This window comes from Hylobates moloch, unplaced genomic scaffold, assembly GCF_009828535.3.
Source record: "Hylobates moloch isolate HMO894 unplaced genomic scaffold, HMol_V3 SCAFFOLD_26, whole genome shotgun sequence".
Taxonomy (NCBI): domain Eukaryota; kingdom Metazoa; phylum Chordata; class Mammalia; order Primates; family Hylobatidae; genus Hylobates; species Hylobates moloch.
This window is the reverse complement of record NW_026652301.1, coordinates 2833679-2851181: the sequence shown is the minus strand read 5'-3', so window position 1 is coordinate 2851181 and position 17503 is coordinate 2833679. Positions and strand designations below refer to the sequence as shown.

General features: G+C 36.7%; 1 protein-coding gene across 5 annotated transcripts in view; it reads left to right on the top strand.

Moving 5' to 3' along the window:
- Positions 1 to 17503, top strand: part of LOC116463144 (metabotropic glutamate receptor 1) — a 413105-nt gene that overhangs the window by 374015 nt on the left and 21587 nt on the right. For all 5 annotated transcript variants that reach the window (XM_058434471.1, XM_032146109.2, XM_032146110.2 and 2 more), the window contains one exon: positions 341 to 1271. In XM_058434471.1, the coding sequence (XP_058290454.1) occupies positions 341 to 1271 (931 nt within the window). The remainder of the gene's footprint in view (positions 1 to 340; positions 1272 to 17503) is intronic.

Genomic DNA, 17503 nt, shown 5'->3' with positions numbered 1-17503 from the left:
AAAGTTTTATTTGGGTATTTTCTTTTTCTGAACATGTAGAACCAAGTCCCATTCACAGAATGGCATCTATTTATAATGCTGATGTTGGAAGAAAAGATCATTTTTATAGGTTCAAGTATGTCACATTAGGCTTGTAATAAGATTAAGTTTGGGGACATAATTGTCCAGGTAAGACAATGATGTATCTTTACTTGTGTAATACTGTGCATTTTAAAAAACGCATTAAATGCTATAAATCATGAAGGATGCAAAGATGACTGTGTCTCTGGTAATTAATAGGCATGTTGTTATTCCTAGCAGAAACCTTGGATTCACGCTAAAATGATTTTTCTCATCACAGGCTGTGAGCCCATTCCTGTGCGCTATCTTGAGTGGAGCAACATTGAATCCATCATAGCCATCGCCTTTTCATGCCTGGGAATCCTTGTTACCTTGTTTGTCACCCTAATCTTTGTACTGTACCGGGACACACCAGTGGTCAAATCCTCCAGTCGGGAGCTCTGCTACATCATCCTAGCTGGCATCTTCCTTGGTTATGTGTGCCCATTCACTCTCATTGCCAAACCTACTACCACTTCCTGCTACCTCCAGCGCCTCTTGGTTGGCCTCTCCTCTGCGATGTGCTACTCTGCTTTAGTGACTAAAACCAATCGCATTGCACGCATCCTGGCTGGCAGCAAGAAGAAGATCTGCACCCGGAAGCCCAGGTTCATGAGTGCCTGGGCTCAGGTGATCATTGCCTCAATTTTGATTAGTGTGCAACTAACCCTGGTGGTAACCCTGATCATCATGGAACCCCCTATGCCCATTCTGTCCTACCCAAGTATCAAGGAAGTCTACCTTATCTGCAATACCAGCAACCTGGGTGTGGTGGCCCCTTTGGGCTACAATGGACTCCTCATCATGAGCTGTACCTACTATGCCTTCAAGACCCGCAACGTGCCCGCCAACTTCAATGAGGCCAAATATATCGCCTTCACCATGTACACCACCTGTATCATCTGGCTAGCTTTTGTGCCCATTTACTTTGGGAGCAACTACAAGATCATCACAACTTGCTTTGCAGTGAGTCTCAGTGTAACAGTGGCTCTGGGGTGCATGTTCACTCCCAAGATGTACATCATTATTGCCAAGCCTGAGAGGAATGTCCGCAGTGCCTTCACCACCTCTGATGTTGTCCGCATGCATGTTGGCGATGGCAAGCTGCCCTGCCGCTCCAACACTTTCCTCAACATCTTCCGAAGAAAGAAGGCAGGGGCAGGGAATGCCAAGTGAGTTATCTGACCTGGGTTTGTCTCTCTTCTCTCTTCCTTTCTGTCTCTCTCTCTCTCTCTCTCATATCTTCCTCTAGTTTTCTGAGTTGTCTCTTCTATTTCCCCAATGTCTTTCTCTTTCTTTCTTAATCTTTTCTCCCTTTCTTAAATCTCACATTCTGTTGCAGTAAGAATGCAGAACTGAGGCTCCTCCCTGTTTTCATTTCTTTGAAAGAAAAGGAGCAGGAAACAATCCTTATTCTTGCCTAGAAGCGGAAGCTTCGGTTCTGCCAGTAACTTTACCGTTTCACATGGGTCCCCCTTCTATGGAGCATCGTTGTGCCCCTGGGGGCTGGGTCGGAGAGGCAAGCACTAATTATAATGTCTAGTTCTGACCATGGTGAAGGTAGCTTCTGTTTTATTTTTATCATTCTGGAATCACACCACTTCTAAACCGGGGTGAAGGGGAGGAAAACTTAGCACCTGGAGAAATTGCCATTTCAAAATTTGTTCACCACTGAGCGCCAAGTATGTCCTAAAATAAGATCCTGCAAGCAACTGATTTATCTCTCTTATTTATTGAACTTGAATGTATATTGTTATAAACATATTCCACGATGTTATACATGAATTGGGTCATCTCTGCTACTGCAAAGTCATGATCAGAATAGTTTCTTAGTCATAAAGCACCAAAAAAAAAAAAAAAAAGGGAACCAGGTGATAAACCCCAATCTTGAGATGAATTTTATTCAAAGTCCAGATGAATTATATTTCTATAATTCTTCAGAGTTGTTTTTATAATAAGCACTTTCCTATCCTTTTTCTATTTTGAGAAGAAGCATATGTTAAATTTGCATATGTCACCTCTTTCTGTGACCCATGAAAACAAATTTCATGTAATGTTTTTATTTCAAAAATAGCATGGACGCTTGAAGTTCTAAAGGTAACCGAATTATCCAAAAATTAAGTCATTTTCTCCACTAGCAGCATTAATTTTACTCTTTCAAACAATCCTTTAAAGATAAAAAGTTTTAATAATAATCATGATAAGGTACAGATTATTTAATAATTATTCCATCCATCTGAACCTGTCAGCAGGAATATTATTTCCCCCCATTTTGTAGGTGAGAAAAGTAGTCTGCTGTAAGTTTTTATAACTTGTATTTATTATTATTATTTTCTTAATCCCAAATGTGATAGTAGAATTTTTGTAACTTTTCAATGTAATTCCCCTTAGTTATTCTTTATTTAGGTCTTAACTGATATGACACTTCTCACTTTAATACATGCCAAAAATTTTACATCCTTTAAATTTTTTGGTTTTTGTATCTTTACTTTCCAAACAGCAACATGGGCATCTTTTGCAGAATTTATATACTTTGAGGATCTAACAAGGGAGTCTTTGGGAAAACATACCTTTGAAATCCATTTTATGGATTTCAAGTAAAGACATCCCTAATTTTTTATAAACTAGGATGAAGCCAATAATGTATGCTTACATCTTGGTATATCAATTTTTCAGTTTGTTATAAGATGTTGATTGTAAAAGTGGTTAGCCTTTTTTTTTTTCTCTTACCGTGTTATTTTTATTCTAGCCAAACTCCCTTCAGGAGCAAACTCCTGGCAGGGAGTTATCAGGGAGCATGAAAGCAAACCAACAGTGCCACGAAATGGAAAAAAAAAAAAATAGACAATTAGTCCAGATGTAAAATGGCATCACTAACAATTTTCATTAAGAGGGAAGAAATAAGAGGAAAGAAAATGAAAGGAAAGAAGGCATTCCTTAAACTGGAGTATTCACAAGAATTAAAAGATTCACTTTATTGCATCACCTACGGTTTTCTGAGGGTTCCATTACAACATCCACCATTATTCCACTCTATGTTTCTAACTCACTTGCCTTTATTATGGTTCTTCAGAAGCTTCCTTGTAATTTTTAGGTATGGGTCATTTTTGAAAGTTCTTCTAACCATTTAAGGTAAAGAGAAAACCTATATAATTAAGTTATCTTGTGTTGGTGCCCAGGAATATGCATTTTTGAAAGCTCTCCCAGTGATTCTATGTTCAGACAGATATGGGCACCTGTTTAAGGGAACAGTGACTAATGAAGAGTATGCAGTGCTTGCTGCAGAGATAAGTTGGAGCTATCTGATGTCACATTAACAATGCTGAGCATTTCTCTCATGTCCAGGCATTGCTGCAAGAGATTACCTTCCCACAGCTGGAACCACTTTCCTTATAAACTGAGAGCATTCCCTTCACTATTAGAAATTTAGAAATTAATTTCATGTGGGATCTTGCTTTTGAGAGAAAAATCAGCACGGTCTAAATTAACTGGATTGGTTGTCTAGGAAGTGCTGGTTTCATCAGTAAATTGTTGAACTATTAGCTGTAATTTATCAAGCATTATTACATTCATTTAATAAGAAATATATTTCTAATTAAAAATTATAACCCGCAGCTTTCTGAGTACAATTTATACCTACTGAATATGCACCAAGCAAATGAGCTGACCCAGAGAGGGTATTTGAGGCTAACCTTCTATGGAAAACAATCATCTGTTTACTCATTTTCTCATTTATTCTGCTGTTGCTCCTGCTGTAACTATGTGAGACTGTAATTTTAGTATATAAAAAAGAATCTCAATCCTTATGTTTTTACCTTTTTATTGCCATTTAATGTTTTCTTAGTTTGTCTCCAAAGTTACAAAAAGCACAAACAATCTAATATTTTTACAGCAGCAAAAATCTGCTAGAGTTTTGCCAACTGAAGCAAAGGGGCTAAAAACTCTAGAGAACACATCACCCAATGAGTTTATTGCTATTCTGGATGTGTAATTCCTACATTTATGGTACACTGAGGGTGTTCAGCAGTCTGCATGTGTAGCTATAAACACAGAACAGATGCTGTAATGAAGAGCTTCCAACTGATCTATCTGTTTGAACATTGTTTTGAGGAGTTGCAAGTCCAACGGCATTCTCATGACAGGCTGTTTCTGAGATACATGATTGGAATGATGTTGCGTGTCTGTTTTTAGCAAAGTTTACTTCAATTTTTTATTTTATTCACAGCTGAATATCTGACACAACAAAAGGTTTGGGCACTTGCTTTACATTTTCTGGAATATAATTTAGGAGGAGTTTAATCAATACGCTGGCTGTTAGGGTTACTTGAGTTATTTATAATCAGAAGTCCCTTCAGGCATACTTGTATCCTGGGAGATCAACTTAAGTTACCTTTGACACCTCTCATTTCTTTAGCTTTTTTAAAAAATGAAAATGAATGGAAAAATATTCAGGACTCAGTAGATTTAAAAATATTGAAAAAATCGATTTATTGGCAACAGAAGAAAATGGAAATCCGTGGACATTGATGAAGAAGTAAATTAATTAGATCCAAGTAATTTAACACTTCCTTTTAAGGCAAAATGAGTTAACAATATTCAACTAAAAAATTCAAATATCATATAAATGACATGCTTCTTTAAAAAGTAATTACATCAGTGATTACATGTCAAACTAACATCTCTAGTTAATTCCTAGATAAATAAAATCACTGAGTGCCAAACAATTTGATGGCACATGGAGCTAAAATGTGACAATACATTCCTATGACATTTTGCATGCAAAATTGTGTACAAAACTAAAAACAATTACAACCTTTCCTCCCTAAAGGCACCAGACTGACACAAGGAAGTAATTTTAAAATATAGGTTACTAAGTAAATGGATATTATTATATGCTACCTTGATTATTTCTTGAGTATTTTAGTATGTTTTTAACTGAGTCAAGAACCAAGTGAAATTCTAAATGGAATGATGCTCAGAGGAAATTTTCCACTTTGTTCTCTGCTAGAAATATATTTTGTCCACCAGTAGAAGCAAATAAGCCTGCAACATTAGTCATTATGTCCTGGGTAAGCATTTTGATTTTCTTTCCTCTGATTATGAAAATAAATGTATTAGTGAGTTTACAGATATCACTGCCAAATAAAAGTGGCATGTTCTCCTCTTTTTTATTTTTGATACAGTTCTCATTTATGTTTATAGCTCTGCTAAATTTTTATTATTTTTAATTGACACATAATAACTATACCTATTTATAGGGTACACTGTAATATTTCAATACTTGAATACCATGTGCAATCATCAAGTCAGGGTAATTAGCACATCTATCATTTCAAACATTTATCATTTCTTAGTGTTGGGAATATTCAAAATCCTCTCTTCTAACTGCTTGAACTGTTGTTAACTATAGTCACTATACCTTATTAGAACTTATTTGAAAGAACTCATTCGCTATTCTGGCTCACAAACAGGATAATCTTGTCATTTTGAAATTATTTTTCTCTTAATCACACAATATATAGCTTTAAAAGCTATTGTAATTCTTCATGATATTTTTAGTAAACATCAGAAGATTTATTGAAACATTTGTGATAGAATTTTACTACTGGATAGTAATATTTATTGAGGATCAATTTCTCATTCATTCATTTATACAATCAATCACTGTTTCAACAGTAAGCTTAAAAGCACTTAGGTACTTGATATGGTGCTAGGTAGTCAAGATAAAAAATACATATATAAGAGGCAGGCCCTGACTGCACCAATATTGCAATATGGGAAGGGAGACACTAAAAAATATAACTAAATGTACTATGTTATGTGCCATAGTAGAAAACCAATATAACATTCTCAGTGCCCAGGGAAGAAAGAGATTAAGTCCAGCTAATGGAGTTGTATCTGTAGAAGGATTGGAAAGATCTTCGAGTAAAAGTAGCATTTGAACTTGACCATAAAACATGTTTTTCAACTGGAGAAATTGTGCTATGCTAGACTATTTTATATAGAGAAAATAACATAAGTGAAGATTCAGAAATGTCAATGCACTTTCATGCCACGACATAGAATTTGTTATGCATGAAGCACATAGAGAGATGTAGTGTTGAGCAACTTTGCAAATGCAAGAAGAGTATAGAATATAGATAATGGTTAATGTCCCAAGAGGAAGTTTCAGTACTTTTTCTATAAACCACAAAGTGCAATAAAGGTTTTTGTGAAGTTTCATCATCATGTGTAAGCTTTAGGGGAAGAAACTGACTTACAGAAAGACCAGTTAATAGAGTGCCACAGTAATCCAATAACAGGTAAAAATAAAAGCCTTAAACTAGAGCAGTAGAATGAAAGTTGAATCCAAGACATGCATATGAAAAAGTTTTCTGAGCTTAATTCACTAGACTTGAAATACCAGTTATGTGAGGTGAAAGAAATAATAAGAAAATAGAATAGGACTCTTATGATTTGAGCCCAAGTGAAATACTGCCACTATTAAAACAGATAAGGAATACAGGAGCAGGACAGAGGAGATATTGACAAGTTGGGTTTCAGATTAATTAATTGAAAGTGCTATAAAGTCATCCAAAGGGAGTTATCCATAAGGTTCTTAGAAATTTAAGTCTGGAGCTTAAGAGAAAGGTCTAGGCCAGACCTCTAAATTTGAAGATCAATTGTCAAAATATTAAAGTGCCCAAGAGGGTGGTTATAACATGAGAAAAGAAGAAATACCAGGAAGAACAGACATTAGGGAACTCTTACACTTAAGAGATAAGATAAGGAAAATCTGAAGGCAGTAGACAAAGTTTATCAAAAGCATGTGGGGAAATAAAAGGATGCAATATTATGGAAACCAAGGAGAATTGTATTAATGTGCTCAGGTTGTCAAAACAAAATACCACCAACTGAGCTGCTGAAATAAAAGATGTGTATTTTCTCACAGTTCTGGAGGCTGAAAATCAAGATCAGGATGCCAACATGGTTGGTTTCTGATGACGGCTTTCCTGTTGAGTCACAGCCAGCCACCATCTTGCTGTGTGCTCACATGACTTCTTCTTTGGGAGATAGAGATAGAGGATATAGATAGCAATGATAGAGACAGCAAAACAGCTCTGTTGTGTTTTTTTGTTTGTTTATTTGTTTGTTTTTTACATGGGCACTAATCCCATCCTAGGAGCCCCATCCTTATGACCTCATCTAAACCTAATTACCCAAAGTCTCCATCTCCAAAACAATCTCTGTTAGGGCTTCAATAGATGAATTTTGGGGAGAATGACTCATATATTCAGTCAATAACGGAATGTTTCAATAAGATAGAACTTGAGGTCTTATCCTTGGAATCAGAAAGAATGGGGACTGTATGATTAACCTTGAGAGGTTTCAGTGCTATAATCTGGGTAGAAGTTATACTGCAATAAGTTGAGGAGTTTGGCATTAAAAGAAGGAGGAAATTCCGACAGTTTTTAAGGAGGTTGAAGAAGAGGGAGGAAGGGCATCATAGAGGAGAACTTTAAGCTTCTTTGTAATATCTGAGAAAAGAGGTGACAAAGAAGGAAAAGTTGGAAACATAAGAGAGAGATCATCTGGTGTGTGCTGGGAGGCCTGGCCAAGAGCTTAGCTGTTAGCAGAGGCATCTGACATTAATGGAGAACTATGACAATGAAGCACCAACTCGGAGGATGTGTGTGGGTGACACTGGTTCTCACTCAGCTGTGTTTATGTGTAATGGTTGATATTAAAATAGTACGAAAAATCAGGCTGAGAGCTTATCATCATTTTTATTAAAATTTGAAAATAAACCCCATCCTACTGATTTTATTGGGCCTCTGGACTTATAAACATTGACAGTAAGATTTGAGAAGGGACAAATGAGGGAAAGCCTGGAAAGGAAGGTGTGTTCTTCTGGAATTACTGATGGGCAGGAGCACTCTCAGCCTGTAAGTAGGTGCCCTTTGTAGAAGAAAGAAGGGTAGGCTGGGCATGGTAGCTCAAGCCTATAGTCCTAGCATTTTGGGAGGCTGAGGTGGGTGGATCACCTGAAATCAGGAGTTCAAGACCAGCCTGGATAACATGGCGAATCTCTGTCTCTACTAAACATGCAAAAATAAAATTAGCCAGGCGTAGTGGCGTGGACCTGTAATCCCAGCTACTTGGGAGGCTGAGGCAGGAGAATAGCTTGAACCTAGGAGGCGGAGGTTGCAGTGAGCCAAGATCGCACCACTGCACTCCAGCCTGGGCAACAAGAGCAAAACTCCATCTCCAAAACAACAACAACAACAACAACAACAAAAACAATAAAGGAGAAGGAGAAGAAGAAGAAAGAAGGGTATTGTGTATCCAGAGTTAGATTCAGTTGGGGATACAGCATGCCCATATGTTCTGTGTGACTGGAAAGAGGTAGAAATCCTTAGACCCATCCCTGACGGGTCATAGTGCCTAGGTGGCCAGCACAAGGATATTTTGTTTGAGGTAAAGTCCTGTGCTCCTCAAAAAATCAGGCCAGAATGTTCTCACTTCCTGAAAGATGCTTCACCTGAAGGCCCTTGGCATACTTTAGAATGAACATAGCTTAGTAAGTAAATGGCATGTGGAGGACAATGCTGCTGCAGGAGACCACCTGGAAAGCCACATGCTCAAGTTCAAGGAAGGGGCGAATGGCCCCAGGATAATGGAGATGCACATTCCCTGTCCCCAATCTGGTGCAGCAAATTTGCAGTCACCACCATTTCCTTGATTTTTCTCTTGCAAATAACACACTTGCTCCACAAATAACACAGAAATAGCTACTTTTAATACTTTTAATACTTATGGCTCGTATTTTCAAGTTCTCACCTGAGACAGACCATGGGCACCTATTATGCTATATCTTCAAAGAGAACATAATTCCTTTTAAATATAGGTCATCTTTTATATTTCAGATTCAAATAAACTTGTATAGTCAATGCATATTCAAGTTCTGAAACTTAATATTTTATTCTCATATGTTAATGTGTAGTTTCTAAACTGAATTCATAAATATTCCCAGATAATTATGTGTAATGGCCCAAGGTGGGTACATTCATAATACCATCATGCAAATAAAGAATCTGAGGCTTGGAAGGCTCACTGCCATTTTTATAAGAGGAATAAATGGGGCCAAAAATCGTTGTTTTCTGGATAAAAATCATTTATTTTTATCATTCAATGGCTAAGTTTGTTACCTCAATAATGTATTTATCATTCATGCATTAAATTCAATTAATAAGAGATAGAGCCCATTCCCAAAAAATTCATGGTATAACACATGGTTACAATCTCATTGTGTGCATGAAATGATAAGAAACAGTATAATGTGGTGACTCATGTGAATGGGAAATTTCAGAGTCAGATGTTGTTTTTAGTCAGTTTGAACTGCTATAACTAAAATATCATAGACTGGGTGACTTAACAGCAGAAATATATTGCTCACAGTTCTGGAGGCTGAGAAGTCCTAGATTAGGGTGCTAGCAAGTGGGGTCCTAGTGAGGGTCCTCTTCCGGTTTGAAGATGGCCATCTTCTCATTGTATCCTCACATGATAGAGAGCAGAGGAGGGAGGAAGCAAGCTCTCTCCTGTATCTTCATTAGGGCACTGATTCCTTCATGAGGGCCCCACCCTCTTGATCTAATTATCTTCCAAAGACCCTACCTCTTCATACTCTCACATTGGGAGACTTTAACATATGAGTTTTGGAAAATACAAACATTCAGTTCATAGCAGATGTCTATCGAGTCATCTGTTTTCTTTCAAATTACTAGTCCTTGGGCAAATTGCTTAACTTCTATGTATTTCAGTTATAAAAATGGATAATAGTAGTGCTTATCTCATAGGGTTCTGAGGAGGATAAAATGAGAAAATTTGTATAAAGAGCACAGCACAATACCTAAATAATTGAGAAAAATCTCAATAATTGTTAGCCTGTGACATTAAAATTATAAAAACATGGGAAGGTATATGAAAGTTCATATACTATACTAATATAAAATTATTAATTAACCCTTCAAGTAAAGACAGTTCTAGAAACTGGGGATATGCCTTAGCCTTATGCATTCATTATATTAATGCTATAAAAAATGGAGGAGCTGTAAGTCTGCTAGAAGTGGAGGCATGCAACTGTTACTCTATGTGAGATGTGTGAAGAAGGACACCTTGTATGACACGGTTTGGCAACCTGTCCCTGCTTGGCCTCAGCTAAAGAAAAATGAGGTCATTTGCATCCCATATGCTAGCCTTAGTGTCCAGTGTAAAGTGTTATCAACTTAAAAGTGAAGCAGACTGTGTGAATGTGTTGTAAAGCTAGTCCAGGAGCAAAAGTATTGAGAGTTTGGAGAATGAAGAAAATAAGAGGAAAGTCTCAGTGGGTTTGGAAGATTCAGATCACAAGAATAGAGCCTAAAGGGTAATTAATTAGAACACTTTGGCTGCAAGTTATAGACGACAACTTAAGCTAGCCTAAGCAAATGGGGTGGGGTATTTAATGTAAAAATATAAGAAATAATATCAGGTATCTCATATGACATAAAGGACGGGGTCCAGAGTGGAAAGGCTCCAGGTTTCTGTCTTCTTGCCCCCTGTCTCGCCCTATGCCTTCTTCATCTTCTCCTTAGATATCTTTATTTCGTGAGCACTCATGGTGAGTCTAAGGATAACCATGCCAATGCTCATGAGTTCACATGTTGTTATAGGTCCAGATACCCAAAGAGAATGACTGAATTCCCTCCACCCACAGGGTTCTGCATAGCACAGAGAGAAATACTGTCCATGGAAGGGGAAGAAAACTCCATGGCTCTGTTAGAGGATCCATTTGTTATGAAAGTTTGAGGTGTAGAGTCAACTAAGTTTAAAAGCCAGACCTTATCTTAACTTCTATTACATAGATTTCTGGCTATAAAATGCCTCTCCGTTGCCTCTGGATGAAGACTAAGAAAAGACGAATGTTAAGTTTTGGTTTTTTTGGTTTTGTTTTGCTTTGATTTGTCTTACAAAGAAAATAGATCATCAGGACATTGTCTTCTGAGTTAATAAAAATACATTATAAGTTACAGGACAACAATAAAATATTATTGTTAACATTAGCTAATAGAATAAAAAAAAGAAAATCAGTGAGTATTTAATCAAGTTAACAAAAAATGTACCTATAATAACATTTTATTTTAACAGAGTAAGGGAAGCCTCCTATAACTGAAGGCAACTTAATACTAGCCTCTATGCAGATTATCTGTAAGATATATGAGGAATTGGCTGCTAACAAAATTAGGCCGAGCCCCTAGGTGATTCTGCTCCAGGTAATGGAAAACAACTCTTTGAAAGAAATCAATAACAACAGGAAATACTTTCCTTCCCCAGATTTTCCAGTTATATAAATATATTCTCAAGTTACCATGCTCCTAGCAAATACCCTCAAGTACTGTGGGAATTAATATCTTTTTCCACTTGATCAGACTTTATATTCTTATATTATTTGGCTTAGATGGGTATAAAAAATATAGACTTATGTAATAAAAGTACATTAAAAGAAATTATGATAATGGGGTTGGAGTAGTGGTGAGGGAGAAGAGGGATGCTGTCAGCCAGTTCTGTGACTGTAGCTGTTGATTACATTAGTGTCTTATTGCAAACTTTAAGTAAAGTTTTTATAATTCAGTCCTTAATTTAAAAAAATTACAGAGTCAACTATTTTACAAACCGTGGATAATTTATTGGTAAAGAAAATAGCACAGTCTGTGATCTTTGCTTTGTCTGATAAAGAAAATAGATCATTAGGACATTGTCTTCTGAGTTAATAAAAATACATTATAAGTTACAGGATGACAATAAAATATGATTGTTAACCTTAGTTAATAGAATAAAAAAAGGAAATCAGTGAGTATTTAATCAAGTTTGAGTGTAGGGGAGTAGAGGAATACCAGCAAGAAACCTGGTCACAACAATGTGACAAGGTGAAGTTCTACAACAGAGGAAGTAGGGAATGTTTGGGAGGCACCTAGAGGGCCTCTAGTAAAGGCCTTGGAGGTAGGGAAGGTCTACTAAGCTCTATGGACAATAGTTCCCATTAGCCAGACCAAGAAGGAGATTAAGAAAGTGGGGGTTAAGGTGGAGGAAGTTCAGAGAGAGTATTCTAGGCAGACGGACTACGATGTAAAGAGATTTGGAGGCAAACAAGACTTCAGCTTATTAGGAAAATGAAGAAAAAAATAAAAGGTTTCAGTAGGGTTGGTATTCCTTGTAAGGAATGTTTGTTTAGTTTCAAATATGTGAAGCCAAAAGTTATTTCAGGGCTGATCCTAGCATAAAATCACTTTTGCTAGGATGGTTAGTATTATAGGCTTGGTTTCAAGGGCTGAAACATACCTCTTAAGATCCAGAAGATAAACACTGTTGATTCATTCATTCAATAAACAACTTTCAAGCACCTAATTGTGTCAGGCACTGGGACAACTGCAGTGGTGAACAAAGAGATCTGGCTCTTGACTTTGTGGAAACTGAAATCTAGCTAGTAGACTGGGCATTGAACAAGACAATACAAGCATAGTGAGTGTTTCTATGAGGAGTATGGGTGTTATAGAAGTGTTATTAGAAGTCTCCAACCAGTCCAAAAATGCTGGAAATGTTTCCAGGAAGCATTACCCCAGCTAAGATTTCTGAAGAAGGAAAAGGGGTTGGTTAGGAAAGGAAGAAGTCTGATGGGATAGAGCAGTCATGCAATCTGGATGTAAAGACATGAAAAAAAGGCACTCACAGATGATGGAAATGAAGCAATTCCAGGATGCCTGGAGCAGAGGAAGTAAGAAGGAAAACATAGTGAGACAAGACTGGACAGGTCTCTAGGGCCAGATTACTTAGAACTAGTTAGAGGAAGCCTTATGAGCTTGGACCTTATCTTCTGGACAATGAGAATCCACTCAGGTCACAGAGCAGGGTGCACTGTGATTGGTGAGGTGTGTGTTTCAGAACTATCACTCTACCCCCCGTGTGGAGGATGTTTAGGAGGCGAGCAAGATATGAGCCTGAGCTCCGGGAGGAGACTGGTACAGGGTCCAGGGAAGAGATTACAGTGGCCTGACCTGTGGCTTTAACAGGTGGGATGAAGACAGTGAACAAAGAGAAATACTTAAGTAAGAACAAAAGTAAAAATAAAGTTGCTCAAAAAATTCAATGTTAAGATATACACAGAGCCAAGAGAGACATGACTTTGCCTCAGGATTATTGAGCTCCAAGACCTACAAAAGTTGAACTATAACCAGAATAAATGTATAAACATACTAAAACATGACTGATCTGGAAAAGGAGGAGAGCAGAGAAAAGCAGTCACCCAAGAAAACGTTGGAAATGGCCACAGATCTCTATATGGAGGAGGTGGGTGAAGGGCTTGGTGACTAATGGGCTCATTACGAATTTAAGATGAACCTAACTGTCTTCATTTGATGCCATCAAGTGTTTAACTATTGAATCTTGTAACCCTTCATCCCCTCCTTCTGCCTCCCTGTGAACAAGCAATGGTCAAATCTTGTCTCCCCTTACAAGTCTATTGATAAATGTTGCAGCATTGTCAACGCTGTATGTTATTTCCACTGCAAATGAAGGTGGAATGAATTCTGGCATGTGACAATCTTACTTCATGAACTGTTTAATGTAAGTCTTATCCTAGCTGACATATCATTCTTTTAGGGGCAGACGAAAATAAGCCCTGCATTTAGGATTGACCTGAGAGGTGAGTAGTGGGAAGGACAACAGCAAGACTGAGAGCCAGATCCTGGCTGGCCCTTGGAAAACCCTTCCTTAGGAATGTGCACTCTTTGGGGTTCACAGCAGCTCACCATGTTTTTCACATTTTATTTTTGTGGAGTTCAGTTCATTTACAGTAGAGACAACAATACCCACATTCTGCTTATCACACTACCCATGAACATACTACATTCATATGGCATCATACTGTTCTAAGATGTTGAATTATGTAGTAAGTAGATTTTAAGAATAAGCTCAAAGTTTGTTTCCCAAAGCCTACCTTATTATACCTGTGCTCAGCTTTTCTGACCAGAAATTCATAGACAGCTCATGTGTTAACATGTACTACATCTATATTTCATTTCTCCCACAGTAAGAATCCTAACTCCCAAGAAAATGGATGAGAGGGTCAGAATATCTCCTAAGTATATATTTTTATTATTCCATGATAGTCATACAAATGTCCTAGAGTAACTGCTAATATTACCATTACCAACTCATTACTGAAAAGAGTTAAAACAAATTTCATACTATCTTCCCATCTCCTTCTTTTAAAATAATTTTACTATATCTACATTATCTGAGTACAATACCCTCTTTCTTTTAACTTTCATTTCATCTTAGTTCTACAATTAAGGATATGTTTAACACTTACCTCCTGTTCCTATGATGATGGCTCCCTAGTTATTTCACTAGTCTGAAGCTTATAATCTTGTTCTAGAGTAGATTTCTCAGGAAAAGTTCATGGGACTAAAACTTACATTTTGCTTATTGAAAACATTGTGTCTACAATCTTTATCTCAAAAGCTAATTTTGCTGGATATAATTCAGGGTGCACATTTTATTTTTCTTAAGTATTTTCAATATATTGTTCCAGTTACCTTTAGTATAAAAGCTTTGCTGCCCCCAAATCTGATAATTATCTTTTTTCTCTTATAAAACACTTACTGATTTTTCCTAGACATCCAAAATATATTTTTCTTTTTCTATAAAGTCTAGTGATTTTACTAGAAAAACTATTGGTACTGATTGTATTGGGTCAATATTCTTAGAAATGTAATGCTCTTTTAACATGGATTTACATTTTTTTTAATTTTAGGAAAGTTTTCTTGAATTACAGTCTTCAGCATTTGTTTCCTTGCTTTAGTTTTCTTTGTCAAGAATTCCTAGTATCTATATATTAAATCATCTTTTACACATTTTCTCTAATCCTTTTTATTCTCTGATTTCATGTACATGCTATTGAAGTATAATTATATACAATAATATGCATTGATATTAATGACAGTTTGATACATTCTACAAATGTGTAATACACTCATGAAACCAACATACAACCAAAACCTAGGGCATTGCCCTCACTCTAGAAAGTTTCCTATTGTCCCTTTTTAATCTATCCTGCTCTCCAGTTAGAGACAACCATTATTCTGATTTCTTGCCCCATATATTAATCTTGCCTGTTCTTGAACTTAATAAAAATGAAATCATAAGGTAGATATTATTATGTCTCTATTCTTTCACACAACATGAGATTCATCCACTAACAGGAGCTTATTCCCTTTAATTGCTGAGTAATGTTCCATTGCATGAATATACAATGTTTATTCTTCTGGTGATGAACATATGGGTTGTTTCCAACTCTCACTATGACAAATAAAGGTACAATCAACATACATACAGAAGATTTTATTAACATATGTTTTCATTTAGTGTGGTTATATGCTTAGGAATGAAATTGCTACATGATAAGGCAGGTGCATGTTTACTTATAAGAAATTGCCAAATTTACACAACACTTTTGTCATTTTGCCTCCTACCAAGAATGTATGAGATGCATTTGGTGTTGATAGTCTTTTACATTTTAGCCACTCTAATGTGTATGTAGAGGTATTTAATTATAGTTTCCATTTGCATTTTCCTGATGACTAATGATCTTGAGAGTCTTTTTATGTGTTTATTGGTCATCTATACACCATTCTTTGTGAAATGTCTATCCAAATTCTTGCTTCTTTTATTGGGCCATTTGCCTTTTATTATTATTATTATTATTATTATTATTATTATTATTATTATTGTTGTTGTTGTTGTTGAGATGGAGTCTCACACTGTCGCCCACGCTGGAGTGGAGTGGCACGATCTCGGCTCACTGCAAGCTCCGCCTCCCGGGTTCACACCATTCTCCTGCCTCAGCCTCCCAAGTAGCTGGGACTACAGGCGCCCACCACCACGCCCAGCTAATTTTTTGTGTTTTTAGTAGAGACGGGGTTTCACCCTGTTAGCCAGGATGGTCTCTATCTCCTGACCTCGTGATCCGCCCGCCTCGGTCTCCCGAAGTGCTGGGATTACAGGCGTGAGCCACTATACCTGGCCTGCCTTTTATTATTAATCGTATAATCTGGATTTGAATTCTTTGTCAGATTTATGTATTGCAAATATTTTTTCTCAGTCTTTGACTTTTCATTTCATATTGGTATTTTTTGATGAATGAGTTTTTAATTTTGATGAAGTCCAATTGATAAATTTTCCTTTTACAGTTAGTGCATAGTTCAGTGTAGAAGCCTTGCCTATTGCCAGATCATAGAGATATTCTCCTATGTTTTTTTCTAGGAGGTTTATGGTTTTGAGTTTTACATTTATTACTGTAATGCATTATTACTGTATTGCATTATTACTGTACACATCTTGTAATACATAAGCAACATGTCTTAGTTTGTGTGGCTATAACAAAGCCATTCGTAGACTGGGTGGCTTATATACCATAGAGGTTTATTTTTTACAGTTCTGGAGCATGAAGTCTGAGAATAGGGTACCAGCATGGGCGAGTTCTTGTGAGGGCCCCCTTTCACCATGCAGACTGTTGTATTCTTGTTGTATCTTCACCTAGCAGAGACATTGGAAAGCTCCCTGGGGTCTCTTTCATAAAGGTAGTAATCTCACTCATGAAGCCTCTACCCTCATGACCTAATTGCCTCCCAAGTGCCCCACTTCCTAATATCATCACATTGGGAGTTAGGATTTCAATGCATAAATTTGGAGGAGGCACAAACATTCAGTTCATAATAGAGTGGATCAAGGTTTTTGTTTTTGTTTTTTTCTAAATATACATTCAGTTCACCCAGATCAGTTTTTGAAAATACTGCCTTCCCTCATTGAATGACTGGTACTTTTGTCAACATCAACTGAACATACGTTTAGTCCTGATTATGAACCCTCTATTCTGTTCTATCCATGTATTCATCTATCTTTTTGCAAATACCACACTGACCTGATTACTGAAACTTTAGTCTGAAAATCAGTTAGTGCAAGTCCTTCAACTTTGTTCTTATTTTCCATGATTGTTTTGGCCATTCTAGGTTTAGAATATCATTTTCATTATTCAAAAGTTCATCGTTATGTTTGATGCTATCTCTAGGTTTTGCAGAGATGCCCATTAATAGGGTTGAAGATATTCCCTTATACTCTGAAGTTTGCTGAGAAATTGATCACAAATAAGCATTGAATTTTGTCAAATTCTTCTGTATCAGTTGAAATGATTATATTTTTCTATGTTACTGGGAAAATATATTGAATTATCAAATATTAATCAAGCCCTGAATTTCTAATATAAGCCCTCCTTTGTCCTCTATATAGACTACTAGAAACAGCGTCTACTTTGTCTGACATTAGTATAACT